Genomic DNA, 16,086 nt, shown 5'->3' with positions numbered 1-16,086 from the left:
AATCAAGCATTGTGAAGGTTCAAGAAGCAAGTGTTACACCAACCTTCTTAAATACTATAGTTTCCTCTTCCCAGACAGGATTAACTGCATTGCCTTGAGAGGTCTTGGTCTTTAAAGCTTTTCTTCTTGTATCCACAGGCAGGCCAAACATGTCAACTTCTACATAGGTACCCACTTTTTTATCAGAAAGAAACTGACCTGAAATTATCTAAAACCAAACAAAAGAGGGATCATTAGAGACAGCTTTAGTGGATTAGGGAATGAGTAGCTGAGGAGCAGGTGGATAATTCTCATTAATGATCAGATAGAATGCATTTTCAAAGAAGAAACAACAACAAAGAAAGCCACAAAACATGAAAAAATAATAAACAAAACCTCACCGTTTAACATTGCAGGCACAGAAAAACAACTTGGAGGTCTGATTTCCTGTGGCCCTGTAACCCTGAATTCCCCTATGAGAAATAATGTGGCTGACATCATGCTGCTGCCCTTAGCTCAGCAGGAATACTCATTTGGATCTCATTCCTCAGTCTGATTGCCTATTTCCACAACATGCTATCTTTGAGATCTCTAATTTCTATCCAGTTTCAACAGCAGGTTCAAAAGACAATGCTGGAAGAAAAGAGCAACTGTGTATGACTTTTACTGGGAGGAAAAGAAATTAAAAAGTTGGTGTTCTAATAAAGGCTTTTCATAGCTTATTTTCTAGTTTTCTTTTCTAGTTCTTAATTTTAACAGGAAACATCTCCCAGCTTTAAAATGTGAAAGAAAGACCTGCAAGTCACTCAGAAAATTGAAGATGCACAGGATTATACAGCAGTGCCACTGCACCTTAACAAATTCAGGTTTGCCTGAAGCAAATCTAATTCTGTTCTCAGCTGGATCATATATGGGCACTGCCATTATACCTAGCAGAGTCTTCACTGAGCAGGCAGATGCGGCTGCCTTCTGACAGTTGATTCATGATTCCAGGTTGCTCATTCCTGTTAAAAATGCTGTGCATCTAATAACTGGTGAATGACTTCCACCTCCATTTCATAAAATTGCAGAACAATGTGCCTTTTAACCCAAAGGAGGAACTTCCCTGATTACAAGTCACCATGAAAGGTCATTCCCACACAGTTGATCCCCCCCCACCCCCCCATGTTTTCAGATTATTACTTTATTCATAGCCGTCTGAGCACTGATCTGCTATGCTTGTGTCTGCAGCCTGAGAGGAAATACTTGTTTTCCCTCTATGAAAACAGGAGGATATTTTGCAGGTGGATTCTATAATACAGACACTGTTCTAATGGGCAAATCCATTAAAGGCAGAACAGGATTTCAGAAAGTTTATGTTTTTATAACTAGAGATATACTGAGTATAAATCTGTGTCATAGCCAATGCAATCTATCCCTCTAAACATTCATGTAAGTAGTTTTCAATTTGCAGATTCCTGGCAGTCCTTGATCTTTGTTAGAGCTCCTTAAAAAAGCAACAAAGAAAAGCAAGTTGGCAATGACTTGCAGCTGACATTTATGGTTCCACAGATTTGCTGGAGAATTTATAGTGAACTAGAAAATGTATTTATACTAAACAGTGAGCTGTTCCACCTATTCCAGTGCAACTGACCACTTTGTAACCGTGTTTTAAATTCAGCCTTTGTTACTAAGAACACAGCCATGTTATTCTTAAATTCATTAACTACCCAATCACTTGCATGAACAATAATATATATAATAAAAGTACATTTATTTAGCCTTGAAAATGAAATAGGAGGCAGAAGATCCTCTGCAATTTAAAAATTAAATATCACTCCATGAAATGAAATGCATTTTATTCTCTTGAATTAGTGTGGTCATTTGCTAGTCCTCTGCACAACAGAAGTACACCTATGCACTGACATTGTCATAAGAGTATTTTCACCAGTATGTATACGTACCTTGACAGACAAGGTGTTAGCTACTATTCCATCCACTATACCTTCAGTAAATGGATCAAAGTGTTTGTCTGGTCTTCTCATGAATTCTGGCTTTAATCTGTATCCGCTTTTGCCATTATACTCGTACATTCCCATGTTTATTTGCATAGACAAATCTAGGTATTGAAAGTATCGATAAAAATTAATTCCTAGATTTTTCTAACAATTTAGAAAAAGCAATAAAATAATACTATTTATTGTAATTTCAAAGTGACTATAATGTAATCAGCGTTTTATGGCACACTGCTGCTTGTTAACAGAAGTTTCAGATGTGATTGCAGACACCCTCTTGGACTGTTTGCACAAGAAAATCACATGCATAAAGTATCTTTCAGAAATTACTCAACAAATAACATTTTTGAATTTTAAAATGAGTGTTAACACTTGGGTATTGAGTACCTCAGCGTTGTACTGATTGCACTGTTGTATCCCACCCATTAAGAGGACGTAAAGTTTCAAGCTCCTTCTAGTATCTGATACCAGGTGCCTGATACTTAGTTGAAATTGTCCTAGAGATGTTTTTATTACTCAGTGGACTTCTAGGCTGTGTGGACTTTTGCTTTCCATGAAGAGGTGGTGTGTACACCGGCACTACTGGAAAGTAGAAAGGTAGTAATACCACGGTACCATGTGCCTAAAGGTAGGACATGGACAGGGTATGTCCTGGGACGTCTGGAAATATTTGTATTTCTCAGAACAGATGTAATCTCTGAAAACAGCAAAACCTATTTCAAAAGTGACTTGTGTATCTAGGAGCCTAAATGTTTTTGTTTCTAAAACACTCACTTTTAAAGTGGAATTTGCTGTCAAGTCCCTCGTACTGAGACTTAGCAAGACAGGAAAAAAAATCACTGCTCATTCTCAAATGCTGCTTAATGATAACCACTTATAAATGATGACAATATGGAGGCCACTATGTCTGCATATTATACTAGCTACAGGCTGTTCATTACCAATATTCCTAGTTAAAAAAAATAAACTGTGTTTAAAATGTTAATGAACAGCCTCGTAGTTCAATCACTGGACATCTTTTGATGCATAAAGCCTTTCTTACTTACCAGTCAGAAACTCTACCAGAGAAGTGAAAAAGTACAAAATTAGGAGACGAGCACAACTTACCTACAGTTTGAAAGTTCAGAGCAACCATTTGGCAGCCAGCATTCCAAAAGACTTGTGGCATGTAGTTTGAAGAATCTACACGCGTTCCCTTTGGGTAAATTCGGCTTAGCTGCATTTTGTTGTATCTAGATGGTGGGTAGTTAAGATTTAATACACGTGACAAAAATGACTTTGCAGAGAGGCTGCACATTTGCAGTATTTAAATGCAGATGATCTTTCCAGAATGGCAGTGGGGTCTGTATTAGATTTCTGCAAACATAGTGCTTCCAGAGATCCACAATTTTGTAGATATGATAAATATGGGGTAATTAAAAGTGCTGTTCATGTACAGAGCACTCGGAACAAGCAAGAAATAGCATAGACATATGCTTAAAAATACAGCATTCATAAAATTCCATTTATCATTATGGTTCCTAATTTGGATTTTTTCTTAAGATTGCACTTTTAGAGGCCAATTAGCCATAGACAGCAAATCTTCCTCTGGTGGGGAGAGAAGTTCTCAGTTAAAAATTGCTTTTCTGAAACGAGCATGAGAATTGGCCTCTACATAAAGACAGAAGTGATGAGTTTGCACTTCTTATAGTTGAGTCTACAAATCTCAGAGATGAGAACATGCTGCAGGTTATCTGTAGAAATTGCTTTTCATTAATCTTCTTTAAGACACTATTTTATCTTGATCATTTTTTCTTAACTGCAACCATGATGAAACACATTGAGAAGCATCATGAGGTCTAAACAGATTCCTCCTTTTCTTTAAACATTACAAGAGAAACATTACAATTTTGGGTGGCAAGAGAAATCAGTGCACCTGGAACACGAGGTATGATGGGAAAGAAAGCTTTCTTGTATGACTTTGCAAAAAGCAAGTCAGCCACATTTTGACAATTTGCTCACCATAACTCAAGCCACTTCATACAGGATGATAAATTTAACAATGAGAATACAAATTATCAGGTCTTCAATATGTAGTTTGTACCTATTCCCTCTAGTCCTAGCCCACAGCACAAGGACTCATGCCAACTTTTAAATTAGCTCATCAGAACTCAGCCCAATTAATTCATCCAGGAAGACAGTCGAGTTTACAAATTTCATTTGGGTTCCCTATTTTCCAAGCTCCTGTCTTCAAATTTCAATAAAGACCTGTAACAGATCTCAGATATAGAAAGAAAAAAAACAGCTTTCTGAAAGTCAAGGATACTCCACAAATTCCACAGGAGACTTCGTAAGTTGCTCAAGCCCTTTGGTTTCCACAAAGGAAGACATTTCAAAACTTTTGTTGCGTTCTGAAATTTTAAAGGGAGGAGAAAAACAGTGACACATTAGAGCATGAAATCGTATGCAATACATGAGTTGCAAACAACTGATTTAGTCTCAGTCTCCTGATCTCATCTACTGTTCACCAGCTCACCTTAATCTTAAAAGGATTTATGTACACAAGTGTTTGCTGACAGCAGCAAGCTCGCTCTGTATGCAATCAAGGGTTCTGTCCAAACTCACACTAGCACTGCCCCAAATTAACGGGACTTGTATTGCCTGAGATTGTTACTGTATCAGCTGCACATAACAGAAAGTCAGTGCAAGGACAGAGATCTCTCATGTTTGCTTGCAAAATACCATGTTCCTATATTTGAGAGGTATTGGCCAAAGCTCACAGGTGAGACATAGAGGTATTAAGGCAGCTTTTGTGGGAACAGAGGGCATTGACAGATCTCTAGACTCTTTGCAGGCAAATACAATGGCTTTGAGCCAATTTGAAGCTGAAATAACTGCTGTCCATATCAGATTAAACGAAGCAGTATCCTAGCTGTGCCTACAGTGCCTTGTTATTTTCAGTACATCAGGGTAAACTCACATCTGTCTCAAACAGTCATGGAAACAGTGCTATCTAATCATGTCTGAAGGTACAATCCTATGTCCCAGCAGGTCTTCAGACCTAACCTTCAGACCTAAACTTGGACTCTTCTGAAGCATCAATAAACTCCTTTGCTTGGTCAGACTTTCTGACCTGACAGTGGCAAAAAACTCCTGTTAAGTGTATAATTAGGTCGGACTAAACATTCATTTGTGTATCATTTGTTACTCACCTTTGCCTGATGTTTGCACAGCCTTTCAATGTACCCACGTGATATGCTGTAGCACAGCCTAAGTCAAGACCCTTCAAGCTTCAGTATTTTTTCTTTTAAACTTTTATACAGGAAATAAGGATTCCTGTAAAATATCAGCTTCCCATTTCAGCACAATCAGCTCCATAGATTGCCTACAAGGGACTACAAGCACTGAGAGATCGCATCCATTAAATATATCAGCACTGCTCTCTCTAGAAATGAGGTAAACAGAGCACATAGAAAAAATGAACTCTCTAGCCTAATTGCTTTATTGAAAGCAAACAGTAAATCAGAGAAAAAAGCTTGCCCTCATCCAGTATTTGAAGGAATTGTGCCACAGTAATCCAAGGATGGCCAGGAGGCCAGCCTGGCTGGCTCCTTGAAGTCAAACTGGGAAGCTGCAGGAGCCTGATAAAACTGAACAAAAGCACTTGTCTTGCAGAGAGAAGCAGACTGAAACAGGTGGGCATTTTCCTTAGAGGAAGCCAAAAAGGAAACAATGGCTCCAAAGATGTAAGGAGCTAGATTGTTTGGGCCAATGTGAGAAGAAAATGTGCTGCCAACTCATGATCTGCGAACTAGATGGTTGCAACTGTACTTGTTGTATGTTGAAGAGTCAGAGGATGACTGCGCTGTTCCAGAAATGATTCTGTATCTCTAGGAGAACTGGGACTCATACTTTGTAGCAGTCTATATTTCTAATTAGCAACCAACATGCTACTTCCATTATTTATAGCTGTTGTCTCCTAAAGGTGAAAGATTCCTGCCATTCCTTCAAGGCTGCTTTCCTACCACTCATCTTCCTTTCCAACAAGCAATATTCTCTCTTTCTCTAGATTCAATTCCAGACTGCTCACTCCCATCTCAGCTCCTCATAACATCTCTGAGATGATTCCCCTTGCTAATGGGATAGCACTAGCAACGCACACATATAGTGCTAATGCAGACTTATGAGGCCTGTATAACAGATGAGACCTTATGAGACCTGTATAACAGATCCGTTTGTTTGTGAAGAGGCTTTCATGTATCTGAATGTTTTGAGGTTCGTTTTTTTTTTTTTTTAACTGAATCATGAAGTTTCTTACAAATCATCTAAGAATGACCACTGATTCCCAGGAACATGCTATGAAAGGAAGCTTTTCTGCAGCCCCTAATAAACACTTTGTATCACAAGAGAAACATTTCAGTTGATGGCAACCTATACAAAAAGGATCAAATGAAACCTCATAAAATGACACTGAAATAAATTAGTTATTTTTTTGTTTGACAGTCCTTTTCCACTTCTTCATCTCATTGCTTCAGCAGTTATTTACTTTGAAGTGTTTACCATCAGGAAACAGACTGGTTGTGTTCTACCTCCACCGTTATTTCACCAATGTAAGACTGCTATATAAAGTGTGAAAAAAAATACTCAAAGAAAGAAAAAGAGCATTTCTTTTGTTCCACTTAGAACACAAGTGCTAGATTTTTTTTTTATATATATATTTTTTTATTGTAGTAGTAGTAGTTTATCTCAGCTTTATCTTAAAGTAGTGCATCTGCAGAAAACAAGAACTGGTAGTTATTAAGCGACTCACTTACTAAATGTTCACAGCTTAATCGAACTCCTAAATAACAGCAGTTATTGCCTTGTAGTATCACAGGAGGATTAAGAAACCTGTCCTTTGATGAAAAGACTGTCCAGGAGAGGCATTTCTCTCTCATGATATGTCATACCATGCTGTCTTATCAAGAGGAAGTCACTATAGAGTGGCTAAACAACTCATTAAAAACTCTGAAGAACTTGAAATAATACCTTGGAATAGTTACAATTACTTGCTGTCAGAGAGAGGGAACCTATCTAGTGAGGGCAATCAGGGGACTGTTGCAGATCCAGTTGTATTCAATATTTCTGTTAACAAGCTGGATGCGAGGCCAAAAAATGCACTTCTACAATGTACAAACGACAGCAGCAGTGAGATGCTCTTAACATGACGGAGGCCAGGATCACAATTCAAACCAAATTATGAATTAGAAAATACTGAATTAGAAAAATGCTGTAACACTGAAAGATGAAACTTTATGCAAGAAAAGTGCAGACCATTACACTACGCAATCTGTTAAAAACTGGATAGGTATCAAATTAAAAATTAATCCTCATTTAACTCTTTCCTTATTCAGCTCCCCTTGCTGAATTTAATGAAGGTTCAGCAGTAGTTCCAGGCCAGGACTAAGACCAGAATCCACAAGTCTTGATACAGTGGCCACTGCTTTGACCAGCTGGCAACATTTGCCTCATAATGATTTTTTTTTTTTTTTTTGACACAAACACCAGATATATTAGTCCTTTAATATGATGAGTTCACAGAAACAGTATGATTGATCAGAGGTCACATGAAGACTTAGGGTTAAAAATGTGGACATGAGAAGTTCTTCAGAAAACACAAAACTTGGAAAGGCGCAGGCATGTGAACAGAAGAAATCTACACAAGAGAATTTTATAACAGCTGCATCAACTTGTCCTGCTAGGATTCACACGGCTTCCTTTCCAGAAGGAATATCTCCTTCCCACTGTGTACTTGCAACTCTCATTAGAGCTAATGGAGATTATGAACATTCAAGGGACACTACTGTAGGGAACAAGCACAGCTCTCTGCATGTTTTAGTGAATGCTTATGTGTATGCCTGTGTAAATACACAAAAACATACGAACAGGTAGATAACTTCTTATATGTTTATTATTCAAGATGAGTAAATGCAAAATCTTGTGTACATATATGGACTTATACACCAATTTCCTGTCCTCTGCTAAGGCCTCTACAAATCCATAATAAATTAAAATGCTATACACTTCTTTAACTAAAAAGCTCCAAGAGCATATTGCAACCTGTCAAAACAAAGTGAAAAAGGGCAGGCAAACAGTAGGGGGTTCTGCACCAAGAAAGGAAAAGATACTGCAATGTTTAGTGAGGATGCCACAGAGTGCATTCCTAGCAAGGCATCTTCTGCAAAAGCCCATGAGGGATGGAGTTACGGAAGCAGGAAAGAGTGAATTTGCATGTGGGGAAGGGCACACTCTCTGCTTACACTGAATGCTATACAAAAGTAGCACAGGGAAAACAAAGTACTTGCTCCATCTGACAGAATATTTATGACCACTTTTCTCAAACTCTTTAAGTTACTCTTCAGGTATGGAAAACAAAGACAATCTCAGTAAAACATTTTTTAAAATGTTTTTGAAATGTCAGCATGTTTACTGTTGATGAAGCCTGATATTTAGACTAATGCAGGTTTCAAAATAAATACGGATTTATCTGGCTGGATACCAAGAAAACATTTCTGTCCATGCATCTAATTGAGAGGAAGTCAAGTCATTATTTCTCCAGAACTTTCTTCCAAATACTTGCTAGGTAATTTTTAGTGTAAGATGCCACTCATGCTTAGCTTACTTACTTTTTGATACTTCAAAGGACTCAAACTTCACAGGCTGAATGTAGTTCACCAGGTTAGACATCTCTTCTGTGGCCATAGCCTCACTTCCAGCAGTACCCTAGGACAGAGAAGGGAAGGCTGAAGTTTTGGTCTGTTAAATTCCATGGTGGTCATCAGGGGCCACAAACACCAAAGCCCAGTTTACTGTCAACCACGGTACCCTTCACTAATCCTGGCTTAGTGAAATCAATGCCTCACACTGGGAGCTTCACGTACTAATGAAGAAAACATGCTATAAAATTTAAATGTTTAATTAAACTGCTGCTGTATTCATTCTTTCTATGTGGCTTCTAGGCAAAGGTCTGTATTACCTGTGCCAATGGCATGGTGCTACACACACAGTGCTAAGCACACTTATCAGTACTATCAGACAAATAAAAAATATAGCTCCAAATTTTCAACATCCAGTTTTTCTTCCAACAGTGATAAATATACCACAAGAAGTTGTCTAACACATATCAGCCGTGGTCCTAAGTCTTATTCCCCCCTAAATTAAAATAAATAACTAAATAAATAAACCAAACGTGTTTCCAAACTGAGTGACAACCAACTTCAGAAAGTTGGTGATTCCCAGTGTGCTGCCTTCCTTTCTCCACTAGATGGCAGTCCCACTCCTGGTAACACAAGCCAACCCAGAACTGGCTGAATCGACCCATCACCATAAAACAAATCCATGCCCTTACTTCATCCATCGACGACTTTTTACAGTCATCATCATAGTCATCATCATCATCGCTCTCAATCTCCGCTTCTCCTGAAACGTTTTAAGCAGAAGTTAATTATTGGCTTAAGCAATAACTATAAATAAAAGGGATGAATTTGTAAAAAGATATGCAAATGGCACTGCTTAGAAGATGTTGTACATGTGCTTTTTGTGCAGCACAAATCAAACACACTGTCTTGAAGGATGTGCCCATCCTCATCACTGGTAAGTTGTTATTACCTAACTAAACAAAAACTCTTGCTTTGCAGCTGCTGGACACTTAGTATTGGAAATCACAAGGCAGGTATCAGTACTAAGAAAAGAGCATCGTGGTGTGCATAGTGTGCAGAGGGTGTAGGTATAGTACCACAAAATACTCCAAAGAGGTGTTCTCATGCTTGGGTCACAGCTCTGGGGATTGGGATTTCTATGTCACAGGATCCCTGCAGGACCTTCGGTGAATGCTGTCACTCCCCTTGGGAAGCGCACACAATGGCATTCACAGGGTGAAAAAAAGTGTGTGAAAATTGATGGGATTCACATGCTGTGGTAACAAGGGCTGCTCAGAAAGATAGAGCTGCTTTGAAGATATTGCAGTGCATGTTCTCAGGTAGCAGAGCTGGCAGGAATCGGCACACAATTCCCTTCACTGGGACTACTTTCGTGTGTCTTTAGTGCTTGGACTCATAGCTCAAATGTGCCGGCTGAGGGCAGTGCAAATCAAATAATGTGATAAAGATGCATAAAGCTCATCCTTCCCCTGAAAACGTACCGATGGAGTAAATAGAACCAAATAAAACATTTTAAGCCTTGCTCCCAATTGCAGCATACTTAACAAATTCCAGTGGGCAAGACACAGATTCTTTATTGTTAATTACTGAATATCCCTCCCCTCTCAATGCTTTGATATGGTTGTGCTAGAAATCAATCCATCTTTCTCTTTAGTAACTCCTCCTTTCTATTCGGCTATCAAAAAGTATACACCATGCATCTTTAGAAGACTCTGGAAAAGCAGGTTTAATTTATACTGCAGTCACCTATCCACAACAGATTTACAACCATCCTTAAAGGTTTTATTCAACAAACCTTTAATCTCTCTTCAGTGGTGGCAATTATATTTTGGCAACCCAAACCCCACTGTGCAGCATTCCTAAACTCTCCCGAGAATGGTAATTCACTTTCAGTTCCTTCTGTCCACGTTAGGTCTAATCCAAAGCCCACTGAATCTAGAAACTCCTCTTTGTTCCAAGAGGCCTTGAATCATGCCCAGTGGGCCCTTTCTGAACATGTACAGCACATATGATTTAAATAATGAGTGTGCCTTTCACAACCAAATGATGACTACTCAGGCTGCATTTCCTTCCAGATGCAGATGTTGAAATGCCATGCTTTTATTCATGAATGCATTTCTTCCTGAACATTTCATTGAAGAAAATAACATGATTGCTCAACAGGCTCAAGGGATGGATGGCTCAGGAAACTTCAATACACTGCAAAGAGCCAGCCATGCTCTCACAAGATTTGCAGTGACAGTCTTGGGATGGGAAGCTCTTGATTTATCACTACAGGAAGGACATGGAGGTGCTGGAATGTGTCCAGAAAAGGGCAATGAAGCTGGTGAGGGGTCTGGAGAACAAGTCTTATGAGGAGCGGCGGAGGGACCTGGGGTTGTTCAGCCTAGAGAAGAGGAGGCTCAGGGGCGACCTTATCTCACTCCACAGGTACCTTAAAGGAGGCTGTAGCGAGGTGGGGGTTGGTCTATTCTCCCACGTGCCTGGTGACAGGACGAGGGGGAATGGGCTAAAGTTGCGCCAGGGGAGGTTTAGGTTGGATATTAAGAAGAATTTCTTTATGGAAAGGGTTGTTAGGCATTGGAATGGGCTGCCCAGGGAAGTGGTTGAGTCACCATCCCTGGAGGTCTTTAAAAGATGTTTAAGATGTTTAGATGTAGAGCTTAGGGATATGGTTTAGGGGAGGACTTGCTAGTGTTAGGTCAGAGGTTGGACTAGGTGATCTTGGAGGTCTCTTCCAACCTAAATGATTCTGAGATTCGGTGATTATCAAGTCCTGCATCAGACTGCAAATCCAGAACACATAATACATAGGACTGCAAACACAGAATAACAATTCCCAAGAGTTCTTGAGACTACGACTACATCTGCATTGCCTTTCACTCATCAGCATGGTTCTATGCTCAGACCCCAACTTCTTTTGCTGTTACACTGCTGGGACCTGATATCAGAGCAAGCCTTGGCCAGACCAAGGAGATGTCTGTGCTACGGATGCCCCCATGCTCACCTTCCCACAGTGCTGGTGGGATCAGCTCAGTGTCACCACTTCTGGCCCTCCTGGGAGTGTACAGATGTGGTAAATCATAAAGGCACATGGTTTGTACATGCAGCTGTGCTGCAGGTCCAAGCCAGTGTGCATGTGGGAACGTGTGTAAGAGGGACAACTAGCTGTAATGGCATTACTATTATTATTTGCATTTAGATGGGACTACAAACCCAGGACAGGACAGGATGTCACTGTACTGTTGTACAAATACAGGGAAAACAGAGACCTCCTGCTCCAAAAGCTTTCTTTCCAAGTATGAGACAAAAACTGAGGGATTAAGAATTTGCTTCAAAATTTAAATACTCTTCAGTTAGCGAGCTTTGGCTACTTTCAGTACAGGCCTAATTTTTGTATGACGTATGGCCTCACCCAGCAGAACTGCAGTGTAATCTAAATATATATGGCTTCTTGGAAAATCTCACTTGCTTGTGTTAGTTGTGCTAAAACTGCCAGGGCTAAGATTCTTCTTTAACAAAATGAGAATCTCATAAATGTTATCTCAGAAATTCTTTTTCTGCTTTGCCAGCATTGCTTCTTTATCCCAAGCTGTTGGATATAAGTTTTTTACACTTACAGATATTTTACCCTACTGAAGTTGGTTTTTACATTAGTTCCATGAAAAACCTGCAAGCCATTCTGAAAAGCTATTGCTTCAGAACTGTTTTTTAATTATCGCTACCATATCACCATCACCTAGCTTTCATGTGGTATTTTTTATAAACATATCACAAGAATGGTTTATATGGGTTTAATTAAATCTGACCTCAAGCAGTGTAAGACACAGAAAAGCCTGCTATCAACTGACGTATAGATCTCTGTATTTTTTGCTCTGCTGTGAAAAAGATCATTTAAAATCTCAAGAAGGCTAGATCAGCACACCTTTCTCCTGCAGATCAGCAGTAATTCTGACAGGTTCTATACAATACAATAGAGTTATTTGAATAATATGCCCAACTTGCTAAGTGTAAAAATTATATTAAGGTTGAAGAATTGAAACACTTCATGTTAAGAAAAGTTAAGAATTAGGCTTCTTTTAGCAAGTCTTTAATTGCATTATTCTTCTCATGCTGCATAAAGAAATTGGTACTGGGTATAGAGGAGCATAATGTCTGCAGTGCCTTATAAGTTGCCAATACCGAGATGCCTATAAGGAATGAGGCAGTGCAAAGATGGGCATCATGATGACTGCTGAGCACTGCCCTGTAGAACCAGGCTCTACTCCTGTGGGTCTTGCCACAGCAGTCATAAAATGCCGAATATTTTTTAAAAAATGTTCACAGAAAGCTGGCATCTGATTTACAGAAATGCTCAGTGCTCATAGCTGGAGCTGGAGCTGAAATCTCTGGGCTGTGCTCTGAATACTTAAAAATTCAGTGTAGTCTTAAAAACAAATCCTGGATGTTCCTTGTCAGTTGCCCCCAAACTGCTCTTAAACCCTCTCAGACTCTGTTGTTCTCAGATTAAATTGGATTAATACTATTTCACTCCCCACAGGTATTGTTCAGAGAAATTCACTGTTTGTTGAGTGTTTATATGCAGCATGGATATCCCTACAGAAATTCACTGTGAGGTGAAGATGCTAGATCTGGGATCAAGAATCGAATGACAAAGAGCAAAAAAATACTGACTAATTGTCATTCTCCAAAAGAGGCATAGGTTCTAAAGGATAAACAATGGCAAGGATTACAAGTAATGTATTTTGGCAGTCACAGATGAACCAAGTGACCACATTATTTTGCCATCTCAGTTCTAGCATTTTCTAAATTGTATTCATCTTCAAAATCTACCGTTTACAGAAATTGCTACATAGGCAATACAGATAATAGTATTCACAGTTAATGTTTAAGATTGCACACACTTCTATGGGACTTATTCCCCTGCCTTGCCTCATCATGGACACAGATGATGTCATTGATTCGTCATTCACATGATGTTATCATTCACATGATGTCATCATTCACATGATGTCATCATTCACAGCCCAAGTCTTTTCCTATAAAAATGCATGGAGGGGTTCCTGGAGTACAACAAAGCTGTTATTCTCTATGAAGATCAGACAGAGGAAAAAAAAAAAAAAAACACACACAAAAAAACATAAAGCAGAAGTCATGCGGTATGTTTTTCATTTCTCATTATATGCTGGTAACAGAAAAGTAGGATTAGGAACCCAGGATTGATTTCAATTTTTGGAAAGGAGGAGGTTGGCATATTCTCACTTATTTTTCTGTTGCTTGTGTTTGTCTAAAGCAAATCATGAAAACAGTATTAAAATAATTCCTGACACCAGGATGAATCTTCTTTTGAAATCCAAGCCCTACAACAAAGCATGGCCTTTTTAAAATTTATTAACACAACTGCTGAAAACTATTTCTTTGCTTCTAATAGAATAAACAATGTTATCCACAAATTCAGTTTTTGTTTTTTTTTTTTTTTTAAATTCAGCTTGAGGCAAACTGCCAGCATGAAAATTTTCAGCTCAATTAATCAGACTTTAGAAAAAATTACAAACAACTGGAAAAAAAAATAATGGCAAATGGCAATGAACTTATATTCCAGAAGAGATTTCAATCTACTCTGTAAGCATTCCACTAATAGGGCATAAACATCTATCTATGCTTTTAGCAATTCAAAATTTCAGTCTTAAGAGGAAGAAGAAACTCTGGTCCAGGGAACAGACACTTGGTTGGGAATCAGGATACATACATTTTGCTGCTTGTCCTGATGCTGATCTGCTCCCATGGTTTAAAGTAAATAATTATCACTTTCTCTGCACTTTTCTTTTTCTGTTCTAGTTCTAGGCTTTAAGCTATTCAGGGTAAAGGATGTATCTTACTATATTTTTGCGTAAAATACCCATAGTGGTCCCCTGCAGATCTTATAGGCATTAATAGTATATATGCATTAAATTAAAATAACTTTTCAAATTTATTTCTGATTTTAAAAGTTATGCTTATAACGAACAAATTAAATGATATACACTTCTTTCCATTGGCTACATTCCTAACAATTGCTCTTGGAACAAATATTTGTAATGTTTTTTGTTTGCTTGCTTTTTTGTTTTGTTTTGTTTTTTCTTTCTTTTTTTTTTTTTGCCTGTTTCCATCTCTGTAACAAAAGAACATTTTGGAGTATGTTGCATAGAGTTCTGTAACATGTTCCCAACTACTGCAAAGCCCTGCCTGATGAACAGATATTCTGCCCAAGTTACCCTAAATCTTAGACATTACAGAACCAATGCAGTTCTCCTGTGCAATAGGTTAAATGTAGCAAGGCTCTGAAAGGATACCAAATGATATGCACATCTCAGAAGCAACAAAAAAAAGAAAGCATTTATATTTGATGTTGGGCTTAGGCACACAACATAGGCAGACAATGGTGGGTGAGCTGGCTGCTTGCTCTATTTCCTAAACAGTGCAGATAAATGTTAGTACACATCGCTGATCTTTAGGTCACTCCATAAGTGATTCCTCAGCCTCAAGCTTTCTCAGGCTCCTGGAGCAATGACACTTAGTGTTGTTTCCTGCTGAGTAAAACCTACGCTGGTGTACCTTTACCTTGCTAGAGCAATGTAAATGGCTTGAAAAAACACAGCTGTAATTAAGCATTTGTGTTTTAGTGAGAAGTATATTTGTAGATTCAATTCATACCTGCTCCTGGGGAGGAAGGTTCAAACATACTAGATGTATCGCTGCATGTGTTGGAAACTTGCTCTGAGAGTTTCTTTTTTGCACTTCCATCTGCAGACTTATGGGACTTCTTTTTATTCTTCACTAGAATTTTGTACATTAAATCCATAGGGCTTGGAAGAGGAACCCCAGGCTCAAGCTTGAAGAAAAGGAAGATAAATTTGTTACAACAACAGAAGAAACAAGCTTATGGCAATTTCTTACGGCCCACATGGTGAAAGATAATTTTGTAAGCACTATGAGCCTTGTTAAAGTGAAGCGTATCTTGCAAAAGAGGCAACCTCAATGTTAAATGAAACAGGGCTACTGAGAGCGCTTACCTTATGAAATGTCTACAGTAATGACCGCAATAAGTATTAGTTCAAATATGAAAGCATATGTCATAAAATGGCAGCTATGAGAATCAATTGCATTTAAAGGATTACAATTCACTGTACTGTAACAATCTCTGCAACAGAAACTACATGCTTAAATCACCACAGCACACGTCATTTAACCCCCCTCCTTTAGATTATGTTTTGGAAAGCCGTATATAAAGAATGACACAGGATTGAAACACTTAAATAAAAAGACAGATATCTGTGATTTGATAAATACCAAGCCATATTACCGGATATTTTTCCAATGGATCCATAAGCAGTGCATCTCCAAATATTAATCTGCAGTACTCTGCCATTTTTGCCTGTTGTTTAGGGCTAAAGGGT

The 16,086-nt window shown here is 38.6% G+C and overlaps 1 protein-coding gene across 12 annotated transcripts in view; it reads right to left on the bottom strand.

Annotated features, from left to right (window-relative positions):
* Positions 1–16,086, bottom strand: part of PLCB1 (phospholipase C beta 1) — a 378,680-nt gene that overhangs the window by 85,163 nt on the left and 277,431 nt on the right. For all 12 annotated transcript variants that reach the window (XM_035320058.1, XM_035320059.1, XM_035320060.1 and 9 more), the window contains 8 exons: positions 15,993–16,077; positions 15,344–15,521; positions 9,340–9,410; positions 8,618–8,714; positions 4,279–4,363; positions 3,081–3,205; positions 1,923–2,077; positions 44–208 (listed from right to left, as the gene is read on the bottom strand). In XM_035320058.1, coding sequence (XP_035175949.1) covers positions 44–208; positions 1,923–2,077; positions 3,081–3,205; positions 4,279–4,363; positions 8,618–8,714; positions 9,340–9,410; positions 15,344–15,521; positions 15,993–16,077 — 961 coding nt within the window. The remainder of the gene's footprint in view (positions 1–43; positions 209–1,922; positions 2,078–3,080; positions 3,206–4,278; positions 4,364–8,617; positions 8,715–9,339; positions 9,411–15,343; positions 15,522–15,992; positions 16,078–16,086) is intronic.

The sequence above is a fragment of the Oxyura jamaicensis genome, chromosome 3 (assembly GCF_011077185.1).
Source record: "Oxyura jamaicensis isolate SHBP4307 breed ruddy duck chromosome 3, BPBGC_Ojam_1.0, whole genome shotgun sequence".
Lineage (NCBI taxonomy): Eukaryota > Metazoa > Chordata > Aves > Anseriformes > Anatidae > Oxyura > Oxyura jamaicensis.
Note: the sequence above shows the minus strand (reverse complement) of the source record. Positions and strands in the feature narration are given on the sequence as shown.